The following is a 14,083-nucleotide window of genomic DNA, read 5'->3' on the forward strand; positions in this document are numbered from 1 at the left end:
GATTACAGGTGTGAGCCACTGCGCCTGGCCTCCATACTGGCCTCCATATCTGATCGATTGTCATTGCTTACTAACTTCTAGTCACGAATTTTTTTTTTTTTAAAGATGGGGTTTCACCATGTTGGTTAGGCTGGTCTTGAACTCCCGACCTCAGGTGATCCACCCGCCTTGGCCTCCAAAGTGCTTGGATTACAGGCGTGAGCCACCACGCCCAGCCAAGTCACGAATTTTTGTTGATTAAATGAAACCATGGAGTTTAGTTAGACTCTACTTTATTACGATTATTATTTTTTTAGAGATAAGATCTTGCTTTGCTGCCCAGGCTGGAGTGCAGCGGTGTGATCCTGCAGCCTTGAACTCACAGGCTCAAGCAATCCTCCCACTTTAGCCTCCCAAGTAGCTGGGACTGTAGGTGTGTGCCATCATGCTCAGCTAACTTTTAAATTTTTTAGACATGGGGTCTCACCGTGTTGCCCAGGTTGGTCCTTGAACTCCTGGCCTCAAGTGATCCTCCCTCCTTAGCCTCTCAAAACACTGGAATTATAGGCACAAGCCCCTGCACCTGGCCTACTATTGTTTTTCAGTGTTTTGTCATTTGAGTGTAAATAAAACCTTTCTTTCCCCTTGAAATTTTAGAGATGGAAGCACTTTATTTATTTATGAGTTGCTCACCCACACATATAAACATACTATTTTAAAACCTGTATACGTACTTTTTTATATATATATATTTTTAAAAAACTGCAGTATGTACATAAGCTTGCCTTCTCTAAGCATACTGTTCAGACTTTTGACAAATGAGTAGCTTCGTGACTGCCCCTCCTTTCTCCAGCCCCTGGCAACCCCTGCTCATTTTTCTGTTCTTACAGTTTTGCTTATTCCAGAATGTCTTATAACTGGAACCAGACAGTATTCTACATACTAGTTTTTAATGATGCAGAGTCTTCTCAAAATAGAGTTTGACTATAGATAAAGTGCCCACTTGAACAAAATGCCTGGAAAAAAGCAACCACTTGATGAAAGCTGCTAAATGATTCAGCAGATCACAAATTCGATAGGTTTCGCTTTCGTTGATTAACTCAGGCGCTGCAGCCATAACACTGGCTAGCACTCACCCCATGCCTCTGCCCAGAGCGGCGCCTGGTACTGTTCCGGGAGGGTGGCCTCCCTGGGCTCATTCTGTCCTCACAGTGGCCTTCTGGAGGTTGCTGTTCCCTCCACATGCACAGTCTGAGGGTGAGGGATGGAAATAGATGTAAAATGAGGTAAAAATGAGGAATTCACTTTTTAGCCTTGAAGGTGTCAGTTGGGTGTCTTTGGCATCTCCTCCTCTCTGGTGGGCAGTGATTGGGTGGCCGCCTCCTCATTGCCGCTGTGAGCAGAACCTTCGTGATGCTGGCCACATGACTTACAGGCACTGGCTGTGTGAGTGTATCACGTGGTCTCTACTCTGAGGCAAGCATGGGGAGTGGCATCCACTGAAATTGTTACATATCCCTTCTGTTTCCTCCTCTCCAAGGTCTTTGTTTTTGGCGCGCTCACAGAATGGCTGCATTTCTACAACACGTGGCTGTACTGCTGCCTGTGGATTGTGAACGGCCTGCTGCAGTCTACTGGTTGGCCCTGTGTGGTTGCTGTTATGGGCAACTGGTTTGGGAAAGCCGGGTATGCCACTTCCTTCCTCTCTGATTTCTCTGTTTAAGTGGTTTCCATGTTGGATTTTTCAGACTTGTCAAAGTCAGTTACTTTGATGCCTTAGATACCCCCTGCATCTTTTATTAGCAAGCCAGGAATTTAGGGAGAGAGGGTTTCACGTTAGTGTCCGGCCCAGGAGACATATTCCTACCATTCTTTGGGCTGTGGGCAGATTCTGAGTGTGGGCTAAGGCAGGAGGTCTTAATCTTTTTCTTAACTCATTGTTTCTTTAGGGAACATAAAAATCTCATTTCCTATCCATCATGTATCTTCCTTTGGGTTTTGCCTTCCCTGCCCTTTTTTGAGAGTGATGTTATTTAACCTTTTTACATTAAATCAAGATAAGGAAAAAGAGGTCAAAGGTTGTTCACCTGCCCAAGGTCACGTAACAAGGGGTCTAATAAGACTCAGATGAAGAATGCCAGACTTTGAGGCTTGATCAAATGGGATGTTTTTTTCCCCTAAACCTTCAAGTAGCTTTTTAAAGACAGAGTCTCACTCAGTCTCCAGCCTGGAGTGCCATGGCACAGTGAGTGTCAGCTCACTGCAACCTCTACCTCCCAGTTTCAAGCAATTCTCCTGCCTCAGCCTCCCAAGTAGCTGGGACTACATGTGTGCACCACCATGCCCAGCTAATTTTTGTTTTTGTTTTTTTTTTGAGATGGAGTTTTGCTCTTGTTGCCTAGGCTGGAGTGTAGTGACACAATCTTGGGTCACTTCAACCTCTGCCTCCTGGGTTCAAGCGATTCTCTTGCCTCAGCCTCCTGAGTAGCTGGGATTGCAGGCGTGCGCCACCACTCCTGGCTAATTTTTTATGTTTTTAGTAGAGACAGGGTTACGCTGTGTTGGTCAGGCTGCTCTCAAACTCCCGACCTCAGGTGATCCGCCTGCCTCGGCCTCCCATAGTGCTAGGATTACGGGGTGAGCCACCCCGCCCATCCAAAGATGCAATCAAACAGTATGTATTCTTTTTTTAAATCATCTTTTTTTTTTTTTCCTGTAAAGAAAGGGTCTCACTGTGTTGCCCAGGCTGGTCTCAAGTTCTTGGCCTCAAGCTGTTCGGCCTCCTGACCACCTCAGCCTCCCAAAGTGCTGGGATTACAGGCCTGAGCCGCCACACCCAGGCTTTGTGTCTTCCTTTATTCAGGATAATTAGAAATTTATTCATGTTTATTCATTCACCTGTGGGTGAACATTTGGGTTGTTTTCAGTTTTGGGCTATTACAGATGAAGCTCCTGGGAACATTTGTGTACACATCCTTGTGTGGACATATGCTTTCATTTCTCTTGGGTAAATACCTAGGAGTAGAGTGGCTGGATCACCTGTCAGGCGTGTGTTTACCTTTTTAAGACACTGGCAGTCTCCTCCAAAGTGGTAGTACCATTTTACATTCCCATCGGCAGAACATAAGGGTTTAATTTTGTTCTGTGTCCTTCCTAACACTTGGCATGCTTGGTGTTTTTTGATTTTAGCCATTCTAATAAGTGTGTAATGTTATCTTATTGTGACTTTAATTTGCATTTTTCTAATGTCTAATGATGTTGATCATGTTTTTTTTTTTTTTTTTTTCTTTGCTTTGTTTTGTTTTTGAAACAGGGTCTCACCCTGTCACCTAGGCTGGAGTACAGTGGCCTCATCTTGGCTCACTGCAACCTCTGCTTCCTGGGTTCAAGTGATTCTTCGGCCTCAGCCTCCCAGTTAGCTGGGATTATAGGTGTGCAGCCACCACGTGCAGCTAATTTTTGTATTTTTAGCAGAGATGGGGTTTCACCATGTTGACCAGATGGGGTTTCACCATGTTGAGGTCACTCTTGACCTCAAGTGACCCACCTACTTCAGGCCTCCCAAAGGCTGGGATTACAGGCATGAGCCGTCTCGCTGGCCAGCTGAGTGTTTTTTGTATTACATCTTTTTATGTGAAGTATCTGTTAAAATCTTTTGCCCACTTTTCAAAGACTTTTTATTTTGAGCTGATTGTAGATTCATGCTTTTTAACATTCAATTGCCTTGTCTGTTGTCATATTTTACTGAGTTTTGAGAGTGATATTGCCTTATATTCTGGATACAGTTTTGTTTTTGAATACGGAGTCTTGTTCTATCCCCCAGGCTGGAGGGCAAGAGTGCAATTTCGTGATCTCGGCTCATTGCAACCTCTGCCTCCCGGGTTCAAGTGATTCTCCTGCCTTAGCCTCTCGAGTAGCTGAGATTACAGGCGCCCACTATCATGCCTGGCTAATTAAGTAGAGATGGGGTTTTGTCATGCTAGCCAGGCTGGTCTCAAACTCCTGACCTCAGGTGATCTGTCTGCCTTGGCCTGCCAAAGTACTGGGATTCCAGGCATAAGCCACTGTGCCCAATCTGGATAACAATTTTTTTTTTTTTTTTTTTTTTTGAGACGGAGTTTCACTCATGTTACCCAGGCTGGAGTGCAATGGCGCGATCTCGGCTCACCGCAACCTCCGCCTCCTGGGTTCAGGCAATTCTCCTGCCTCAGCCTCCTGAGTAGCTGGGATTACAGGCACGCACCACCATGCCCAGCTAATTTTTTTTTGTATTTTTAGTAGAGATGGGGTTTCACCATGTTGACCAGGATGGTCTCGATCTCTTGACCTCGTGATCCACCCGCCTCAGCCTCCCAAAGTGCTGGGATTACAGGCTTGAGCCACCGCGCCCGGCCTGGATAACAATTTTTTATCGGATAAGTGGTATGCAAATATTTTCTCTTGTGGCTTGTCTTTTTTAATTCTCCAAACAGTGTCTTTCTATGAGCTCTAAATTAAACTTTAATAAAATCATTGAGTTAGAGGAGACTTGACATTTTGTCATTATGGTGAATTTTAAAAAACTTTTAAAATAGCCTGTTTAGTCTTGGTAGTATGCACTTTGGTTGTTTTGGCTGTTTTGTATTTTGAACTGCCCAGAGTATCTCTTCTGACCATGGTCCTTTGTCTCCACTGTTTTGCGTCTTAGACGAGGAGTTGTTTTTGGTCTCTGGAGTGCCTGCGCTTCAGTGGGCAATATTTTGGGAGCATGCCTAGCTTCTTCTGTTCTTCAGTATGGTTATGAGGTAGGTATTGTTTTCTAGCTCTCGCATTCTGTGTGTGTGTGTGTGTGTGTGTGTGTGTGTATTGCTTTTTATGTATTAAATAATGTGGCCATTTAAAACTACATAGAACTGTGTCTGGATAGGGCAAGACTTGTATTAAAAGTAGACAAACTTCTGGCCAGGCATGGTGGCTTGTGCCTATAACCCCAGCACTTTGAAAGCCAAGGCAGGTGGATCACCTGAGGTCAGGAGTTTGAGACCAGCCTGGCCAACGTGGTGAAACTCTGTCTCTACTAAAAAAAGATGCAAAAATTAACTGGGTGTGGTGATGCATGTCTGTAGTTCCAGCTACTTGGGAGGCTAAGGCAGGAGAATCGCTTGAACCCAGGAGGCAGAGGTTGCAGTGAGCCAAGGTCACATCGCTGCACTTTAGCCTGGGTGACAGAGTAAGACTCCATATCAAAAATAAATTTAAAGGAAAAGTAGACAAACTTCTGATGTATTCATTAAAAGTAGACCAACTTCTGATATATTCAAACACATAAAAATTATTTATAACAAAAACACTATAGAGAGTCTAAAGACATATAACCAGTTGAGAAGAATTTGCAACTCATGTTACAGATAAAGGACTCATCTGGGCCAGGCACAGTGGCTCACACCTATAATCTCAGCACTTTGGGAGGCTGAGGTGGAAGGATCTCTTGAGCCCAGGAGTTTAAGACCAGCCTGGGCAATATAATGAGACCTTGTATCTACAAAAAACTAAAAAATTAGCTGAGTGTCAGGGTGTATGCCTGTAGTCCTGAGCCTGGGAGCTGGAGGGTACAGTGAGCCAAGACATACCACTGCACTCCAATCTGGGTGACAGAGCCAGACCCTGTCTCAAAAAAAAATGAAGACTGATTCCCATAACATGTAAAGCGCATCCATGAATTGATAATAAAAACAAAAACACCAACAACAGAAAGATACAGAATTTGAATGTGTAGTTCATGGAAAGGATATAGAAATGGCTAGTAAACATAGGCAAAGTATTCTACTCACTGCTTATTCATTTAATAAATACTGAACTCTCTGTACGTCCTCCTAGGCACTGTAAATAATAGAGCTGGCCAAAAGAGACAAAAATCTCTGTTCTTAATAGGACTTAGTCAACAGGGAAATGCAAATTAAAGCTATGCCGTTTTTAAAAAAAAAAAAAAAAAAAGGAAGAAAAACTATACCGTATACTTATTAGACTGGCAAAAATCCAAAAATTTGAAGACATGTCGTACTTATAAGAACCTGAAGAGACAGGCATTGCAGTTGAAAGAGTAACGAAGTCACTAACTCCTGGAGGGGTCAATATGGCAGTGTCTATCAAAATTACAAATACTCACCTGAGCAGTTCCACCTCCAGGAATTCTTCACACAGATGAATAGATTGAAACACATACAAATGATGTATCTCCCGGATTCTTTATTTTGGCATTGTTTGTAATAGCCAAAGACTGAAAGCAGGTGTCAGCGAAGAGGGACATAGTTCGACCATGATAAACCTGTTCAGAGCAGTGCTGTGCAGCTGTGAAGGCCAATTAGAAAGCCCCCTGTGTACTGAGAGAGTAGTGCACTGCAGCAATCTCAAAAGTGTGCTAAGTGAAGACAGCAAGGGTGCAAAACTGTATATTGAATGCCATTTGTGTAACAAGGAAGAATGAAAGACAATATGCTTGTATTAGCTTGTATGTTTCCAAAACAATTTCTGGGCAGTGAAAATGAACAATAGTGGTTATATGTTGGGAAAATTGGGGGAACTGGGCAGATGGGGGAGGCAGGGTGGGAGGGAAAGTTTTTACTGTACATTAAAAAAATTTTATTATACCCATCTTTTTTTTTTTTTAGATGGAGTCTCACTCTGACACTCAGGCTGGAGTGCAATAGTGAGATGTTAGCTCGCTGCAGCCTCTGCCTCCTGGGTTCAGGTGATTCTCCTGCCTCAGCCTCCCAAGTAGCTGGGATTACAGGTGTATGCCACCACGCTGGGGTAATTTTTGTATTTTTAGTAGAGATGGCATTTTGCCATGTTGGCCAGGCTGGTTTCAAGCTCCTGACCTCAAGTGATCTGCCCACCTCGGCCTCCCAAAGGGCTGGGATTATAGGCATGAGCTACCGCACCCAGCTTTACTGTACATCTTATTCCTCTGTTGTTTGAATCATGTGAATATATTACCTACTCAAAAACCTAAATGGTTAAAAGTAAGTTGCTCTTTTAAAAAGTTGATACATTTTTGGCCAGGCATGGTGCTGCATGCCTGTAATCCCAGCACTTTGGGAGGCTGAGGCGGGCAGATCATGAGGACAGGAGATCAAGATCATCCTGGCCAACATGGTGAAACCGCATCTCTACTAAAAACACAAAAATTAGCTGGGTGGTGCATGCCGGTAATCCAAGCTACTTGGGGGACGGAGGCAGGAGAATGGCTTGAACCAGAGAGTTGGAGGTTACAGTAAGCCGAGATTGCGCCACTACACTGCAGCCTGGTGACAGAGTGAGACTCCATTTCAAAAAAAAAAAAAAAAAACGGAAAAAATGTTACATTTTTAAACAGCTCACCACAAATTTTGGTATAGTTAGAGTCATTGAGAAGTCCTTCATTTATGGCCACCTTTATTCTAGGCTTCTTAGCCTCACACCTGGTTCGTATAATTGGTTCAAATGAGAATTTCAGTTCACCTTCTGTGCTGCTCTCAGATTTGACTTCTGGAAACACTGTTTTAATTTTCTCACTCACTGGTTTAAAAATTCAGAGTGTCTACATCAGGCTCCGTTCTCTGTTAAATCAGCCATGCAGCCTGCAGGTTGAGAGTCTTTCATCTAGCTGTCACCTTTTCAAATCAGTTTTCTTCCCTATTATCCCCTAGCGGAAGCCCTCTCCTTGAGTCGGGCAGTAGGCTTTCTGTCTCCCTGCACCCTGTGCCTTTGCTTACCGTGTGCCTGGAAAGATGGGAAATTGGCTTTGCTTTTCCATTCTTCCCTAAGACATTGTCTTACTGCCTCAGCCTCTTCAGCTCTTTGTTTCTTCTTCATTCCTATGTATGTTTCATGGTAGGACTGGGCCTTCTCATTTATTCAACTATATGGTGCTTTATAATATTGTTTTGTGTATTGAATTTTTTTTTTTTAAGAGGCAGGGTTTCACCATGTTGGTCAGGCTGGTCTTGAACTCCTGACCTCAGGTGATCCGCCCACCTCGGCCTCCCAAAGTGCTGGGACTACAGGCATGAGCCACCACACCTGGCCTTTTTTTTTTTTTTTTTGAGACGGAGTTTCACTCTTATTACCCAGGCTGGAGTGCAATAGCGCGATCTCGGCTCACCACAACCTCCGCCTCCTGGGTTCAGGCAATTCTCCTGCCTCAACCTCCTGAGTAGCTGGGATTACAGGCACGCGCCACCATGCCCAGCTAATGTTTTGTATTTTTAGTAGAGACGGGGTTTCACCATGTTAACGGGGATGGTCTCGATCTCTTGACCTCGTGATCTACCCGCCTCGGCCTCCCAAAGTGCTGGGATTACAGGCTTGAGCCACCATGCCTGGCTTGTGTATTGTTTAATCTCCTCAACTGTATGTAATATCTTCAAGAGGAGATACTGTCTTTTTTTTTCTTTTTTTTTTTTTTTGAGATGGAGTCTCGCTCTGTTGCCCAGGCTGGAGTGCAGTGGCGCGATCTCAGCTCATTCCAACCCCCGCCTCCCAGGTTCAAGTGATCTCCTGCCCCAGCCTCCTGAGTAGCTGGGATTACAGGCGCCCACCACCACGCCCAGCTAATTTTTGTATTTTTAGTAGAGACAGGGATTCACCAGGTTGGCCAGGCTGGTCTCGAACTCCTGACCCAGGTGATCCACCCATCTCGGCACCCCAAAGTGCTGGGATTACAGGTGTGAGCCACTGTGCCCGGCCTAGATAGTCTTTTATCGGAGGCTATGTGATGCAAAGAACTAGATTTTTGGAGCTAGTTCTGATTTCACAATCATAATAGTGCCACTTAGTAGCCACGGGACCTTAATTCTCCTCTCTGAGCTTCATAGAATCACTAGGAAGAATTAAATGAGAAAATGTGAGTAGAACACTTTGCACAGTGCCTGGCCCAGTAGAAGCACTGGGTGCTTCCTTGCTTCTCAGTCTCCCTTCCCACCTCTCCCAACCCCTGCCTCCCCCCCATGCGCCTTTAATGAATGTGCTTCTGATGACTGTCCCCAGATGTGTAAGGACCACCTTTCCCCCCCTCTCCTCCAGTATGCCTTTCTGGTGACGGCGTCTGTGCAGTTTGCTGGTGGGATCGTTATCTTCTTTGGACTCCTGGTGTCACCAGAAGAAATTGGTGAGGAGAAGCCATCCCTTCTATTCCGAATGTCTTACTGTTATGGCCAAATGGAAATCTGAGGCCAAGAAATCAAATCTCTTTTTTCCTAGGAAAACTATGAGCTCCTTTTAGTGAGTGAAAGGAGAACAGTACTGCCGTTTGAGTCCTGTCGACATTGTAGCCAGCCCCTGGCACAGCCGCACATGTTTGAGGGGAGTGATGCACGTCTTTCATAGATCCAGGAAAATCTTCGCATTTGCAAATGATTTTTATACTTGAGACATTGGCTAGGAATCAACATGGATGTATTTCTGATTTCACTTCTCGAAACATTTCTTTTCGTCCGTAAAAGTGATTCATAAAAATGATACTTACCTGTAGTTAAATACAGATTACGTACAGGCGAAATCACAGAAGCAAACAGATGTACAGTTCTTTTATCTTTTAAATATTTTTAAACAGACTGTGTGACTTTAATTGACCTTAGTTGACCTTGGTCTCTGAGCCTTTGTTGCCACTTCTGTAAAATGGAAATAGTGATAAATGCAGAGCCTTCGCACATGGTGGGCACTCCATAAACAGTGGCCGTTGCTGTTGTTTTAGGTCTCTCAGGTATTGAGGCAGAAGAAAATTTTGAAGAAGACTCACACAGGCCATTAATTAATGGTGGTGAAAATGAAGACGAATATGAGCCGAATTATTCAATCCAAGATGATAGTTCTGTTGCCCAAGTCAAGGCAGTAAGCTTCTACCAGGCGTGTTGCCTTCCTGGAGTCATACCGGTAAGGACCATGAACATCTCCTCACCACGGCCAGGGCGGAAGGAGAGCCCTTGACGTCTCCTCTGCCTGGGATAAAGCTTCCTTAAGTATTGAGCCTCTCTTGGCTACTTTATTTTAGGAATATATGTTCTGAGGATTATTGTCTAGTGCCCCTCAGCCTATCTGATCTCTAACGCAGGGGTTGACAAACCTTTCCATGAAGAGGCAGAGAGTAAATATTTTCAACTTCGGGGAACCATACAAGTCTCTCCCGCAACCACTTAGCTCTGTAGAGCAAAATAAGCCACAGAAAACATGGGACAGTTAGGCGTGGCCAGACTTGGCCAAAGAGCCCTGCTTTCCTGACCCTGATCTAGCCTGAGACATTGGCTAGGAATGGCAAAGTTGATTATTTTTTAATGTGTACTTGTAGGCCTTTTGAAGTGTTATAGAATTATACGTGGACCAAGAAGAAGGGTTGTGAATGGTTCCTAAGCCTGCCTTACCCTCATTCATTCATTCATTCATTCTCATTCATTCATTCATTCATTCATTTATTTTAGACAGAGTCTTGCTCTGTCGCCCAGGCTGGAGTGCAGTGGCATGACCTCGGCTCACTGCAACCTCTGCCTTCCAAGTTCAAGTGATTCTCCTGCCTCAGCCTCCCGAGTAGCTGGGATTACAGGTGCGTGCCACCATACCCGGCTAATTTTTTGTATTTTTAGTAGAGACGGGGTTTCACTATGTTAGCCAGGATGGTCTCAATCTCCTGACCTTGTGATCCACCTGCCTCGGCCTCCCAAAGTGCTGGGATTACAGGCAAGAGCCTCCGTGCCCAGCTTGTCTCCTTTTAAAGGGTCCAGAAGAGAGCACTCCACAGTCTTTCCTGGTAATGCATTCCAGTGTTTCCACAGCCTGTGCAGTCAGAAAAGCCTTCTAACGTCTACACTAAATCCCTCCTACTGCAGTTTTTCTGTCTTGATGTTTTGGGCACTCTAGCAGTGGAGTGGAAGTTAAGAGGCCTAGGTTATGTTTCCAGCTTACCCACTAACTTTCTCTGACACCTGGGGTAAGTCATGCAACCTGTCCGTGTGCCTCAGTTCCCCTTCCCCTGGAATAGAAATTATTCCAGTCTTCCCCAGAGCCTGTAACATTGGGCTCTTGTGTTTTGATCAAGCACCTGTTGTTACTTCATTTGTCAGTGGTGCTTTATGAATGCGATCCCTCAGGTAGAGTGATCTGTAGGCCATCTTATGACACGCCTGTCAATCCCCTTCTGCCAGTGCCCCCAAGCTGAGAGAACTAACGTTTCCAACAGAGTTAATTATGAGTTAAAGTGTAAGTGTAATTTTCCACAATTAACCCAGTGATGATATATATAATATAAGAGAAATGCAGGTTCCTTTAGGACCTCTTTTGCTGTTCCTTTGTTCTTCACTAGCTGTTGTTCTCTGACACAGGCAGTGATGTGAAGGAAATCTAGTTAACTTAATTCCTTTGTCTTTGTAGCAGGCTGTCTGGTCAGAATGCACTCGTGATTGGGATTTGGCTCTCTAGGGGGTGGCTGTTGCCTGCCAGGGAAGCTGTTTTAAAACAAGTGATACCTAGGGAATAACTGGCAGCTCCAGGGAAAAGAATATACTAGCCAGACACCCTTTGAAGTCAGCCCCTCTGTTCCCCCCGCTTTTTCCTTTGATGCTAAATGTCAGGATTTCCTGGTAGTAATGTGTTGAATATAGGCATCTCAGCCCCTCCACCGTCTCCGTGCAGCTGCAGCGTTTTTTTCCCCTCAAGGGAGAGCCACGAGGCCAATGATGATGACATGTTCTTTCAGTTTTGACTCGCCAGAGAGACTCTTTTCTTTGCCACCGGACCAGGGAATGTGGAGCTTTTGGAAAGTAGTGTGAAAGGAATGATCATGCTGCTGCTTTTCTTAGACCTTGGAACTGTAGTGTAACCCCCTTGCTCTGCGCTGTTGTCGCCTTGGCAAGGAGCAGAATAACCAAGCCTGTCTGGCTGTTCCCAGCAGAGGCCGGGATGCTTCCAGGACTTCTTTGCCTATGGTTAACGCTGGTTAGTGGCATGAATAGCATTCATCTTTGTGTGAATAAAGAAACGTGGGCATGTGCCCTGCCTTGTAGATCCAAAACACTGGCCTGCTTCTACCAGAAAACTGATAGGAGGAGAAACTGCAGACAGTTAGGAAGTAACCATTTGTGTTTTTTATTCCAAAGGCCCCCTGTACATGAAGTTAACAGGGATGAAGAGCAGAGGGAGACTGGGCGAACTCAGGCATGTGGGACTTTGTAGAGATGTTTAATTGTAAAATTCGGTCCTGTTCATCCGAAATTCCTTTATTTTGTTTTGCTTTTTAATGACATTAAAAATTGTGGTCCTGCTCTGCTATTTGTCTGTCACTGAGAGTCGAATGCTTTTCTTGTAGTACTCACTGGCCTACGCCTGCTTGAAGTTGGTGAATTACTCCTTCTTCTTCTGGCTGCCCTTTTATCTGAGTAACAACTTCGGCTGGAAGGAGGCGGAAGCCGACAAGCTGTCCATTTGGTACGACGTTGGAGGGATCATAGGTATGCCAGTGATGCGTCCTTTCCATACAGAGTTAGTCACTGGTGATCTCTTACTGGGTTGTGAAATCTGGTCTCACTTAAAGTTTTATTACTTACTCTACAGCCATTTTCCCTAAACTGTCCTACTAGTAAACAGCCAAACTATTAAAAAAAGAAAAAAGGAAAAAAAAGAGGCCCGTAGAAAGAAGACCCAGCCTAAGGCAGCACTGTGATGTATTGGGCTCTTTTTTCTCAGTCCTTTGTTGATGGAGCTGTTCTTTTGTTTGCGGAAGCACATGGGAATCTCTTTAAATACAATCCTTTCCTATGCTTTCTCAGTGGTGTCTTAGCTCTAAAGCTAATTGTATGTCAGAGATCCAAGTTAGAATGTGAACGTGTTCATTGTTATCTCTCTCCCACCTTCCCCACCATCCCTGGCCTAACCAGGGAGAATGCAGCAATCTCCCCTTAATGTGGTGTCACTTATATATAATATTTTCAGAGAAAGAGAGAGAGACCATTCATATAACTTATGTTACAGTATATCGTTATTGTTTTCTATTTTGTCAATTTCTATGCCTAACTCATAAATTAAACTTGATCATGGGTATGTACGTATAGAGAAAAACATAGTATGTATGGAGTTTGGTACTGCCTGTGGTTTCGGACATCCATGGGGGTTGTGGAACATATCATGAGGATAAAGGGGAACTATACCTTAGTGTGTAGATCATCAGGTCTTAGAGGCTGGAGTAACAGCAGGGATTAATTTTTGTGAATGTTTTTACAGTGGTTTCATTGTAAACAAAGATTTTAACAGTGGATTTTTGCTGTAGCTAGAAGTATGAACAAGGAAGTAATAAGTATGAAAAAGGAAGTAAGACAGATGAGCAGAATGCATTTTAATGGGTATTACTTACATGGCTAATACCCAGATCTTCAAAACCTTCAAAATGTTAACATTTAGAATTGTGGTGAGACTCAACGCCCCTGAGCTTGTGAAAGCACGCAGTCTATCCTAGGTGATCTGCTATTACTTTATTTGAACTTGGCTGCCCATATTCTTAAATCCAGAGCCAAAGGTGAGGTTGCCACCTTTAGATCTCACCATACTCTGTGTCCTCTGAAGTTAAAATTGTCCAGCTGCCTGCTGTCTGATGAGGACTCACCAGATGTCCCATAGCCCCTAGAACTCAGAGTAGGGCAGCATGTGACATTGTTGCTTGAAAGATTCACATCCCTGCTTTGTAAAGATCATGTCCTATTACTAAACCGTAACTGCTGAATTGTATTTTAGTGAATTTTACTAGCCACCTTTTTTTTTTTTTTTTTTTGGAGACGGGGGTACTGTTCTGTTGCACATGCTGGGGTGCAGTGGCACAATGTTGGCTCACTGCAGCCACAACCTCCTGGGCTCAAGCGATCCTTCCACCTCAGCCCCCCAAGTAGCTGGGACTATAGTCATGCATCACCACACCCAGCTAATTTTTTTGTATTTTTTGTAGAGATGGGGTTTCACCATGTTGCCCAGGCTGGTCTCGAACTCCTGAGCTCAGGCAATTTGCGCACCTCAGCCCCCCAAAGTGCTTGGATTACAGGTGTGAGCCACTGTGCCCAGCTTCTGGCCTCCATAGACTGTAAGGCAAAGTTGTTTTTTTTTTTTCTTTTTT

The 14,083-nt window shown here is 44.3% G+C and overlaps 1 protein-coding gene across 3 annotated transcripts in view; it reads left to right on the plus strand.

The window, feature by feature from the left end:
- The window catches only part of SLC37A3 (solute carrier family 37 member 3), a 57,376-nt gene that overhangs the window by 31,639 nt on the left and 11,654 nt on the right, over positions 1-14,083 (plus strand). For 2 of the 3 annotated variants that reach the window (XM_032275826.1, XM_032275827.1), the window contains exons 6-10: positions 1,520-1,665; positions 4,667-4,763; positions 9,022-9,106; positions 9,692-9,870; positions 12,293-12,434. In XM_032275826.1, the coding sequence (XP_032131717.1) occupies positions 1,520-1,665; positions 4,667-4,763; positions 9,022-9,106; positions 9,692-9,870; positions 12,293-12,434 (649 nt within the window). The remainder of the gene's footprint in view (positions 1-1,519; positions 1,666-4,666; positions 4,764-9,021; positions 9,107-9,691; positions 9,871-12,292; positions 12,435-14,083) is intronic. The other variant, XM_032275828.1, reaches the window with a different exon arrangement.

The sequence above is a fragment of the Sapajus apella genome, unplaced genomic scaffold (genome assembly GCF_009761245.1).
Source record: "Sapajus apella isolate SASKATOON/1434 unplaced genomic scaffold, GSC_monkey_1.0 scaffold7, whole genome shotgun sequence".
NCBI classification, from domain to species: Eukaryota; Metazoa; Chordata; class Mammalia; order Primates; family Cebidae; genus Sapajus; species Sapajus apella.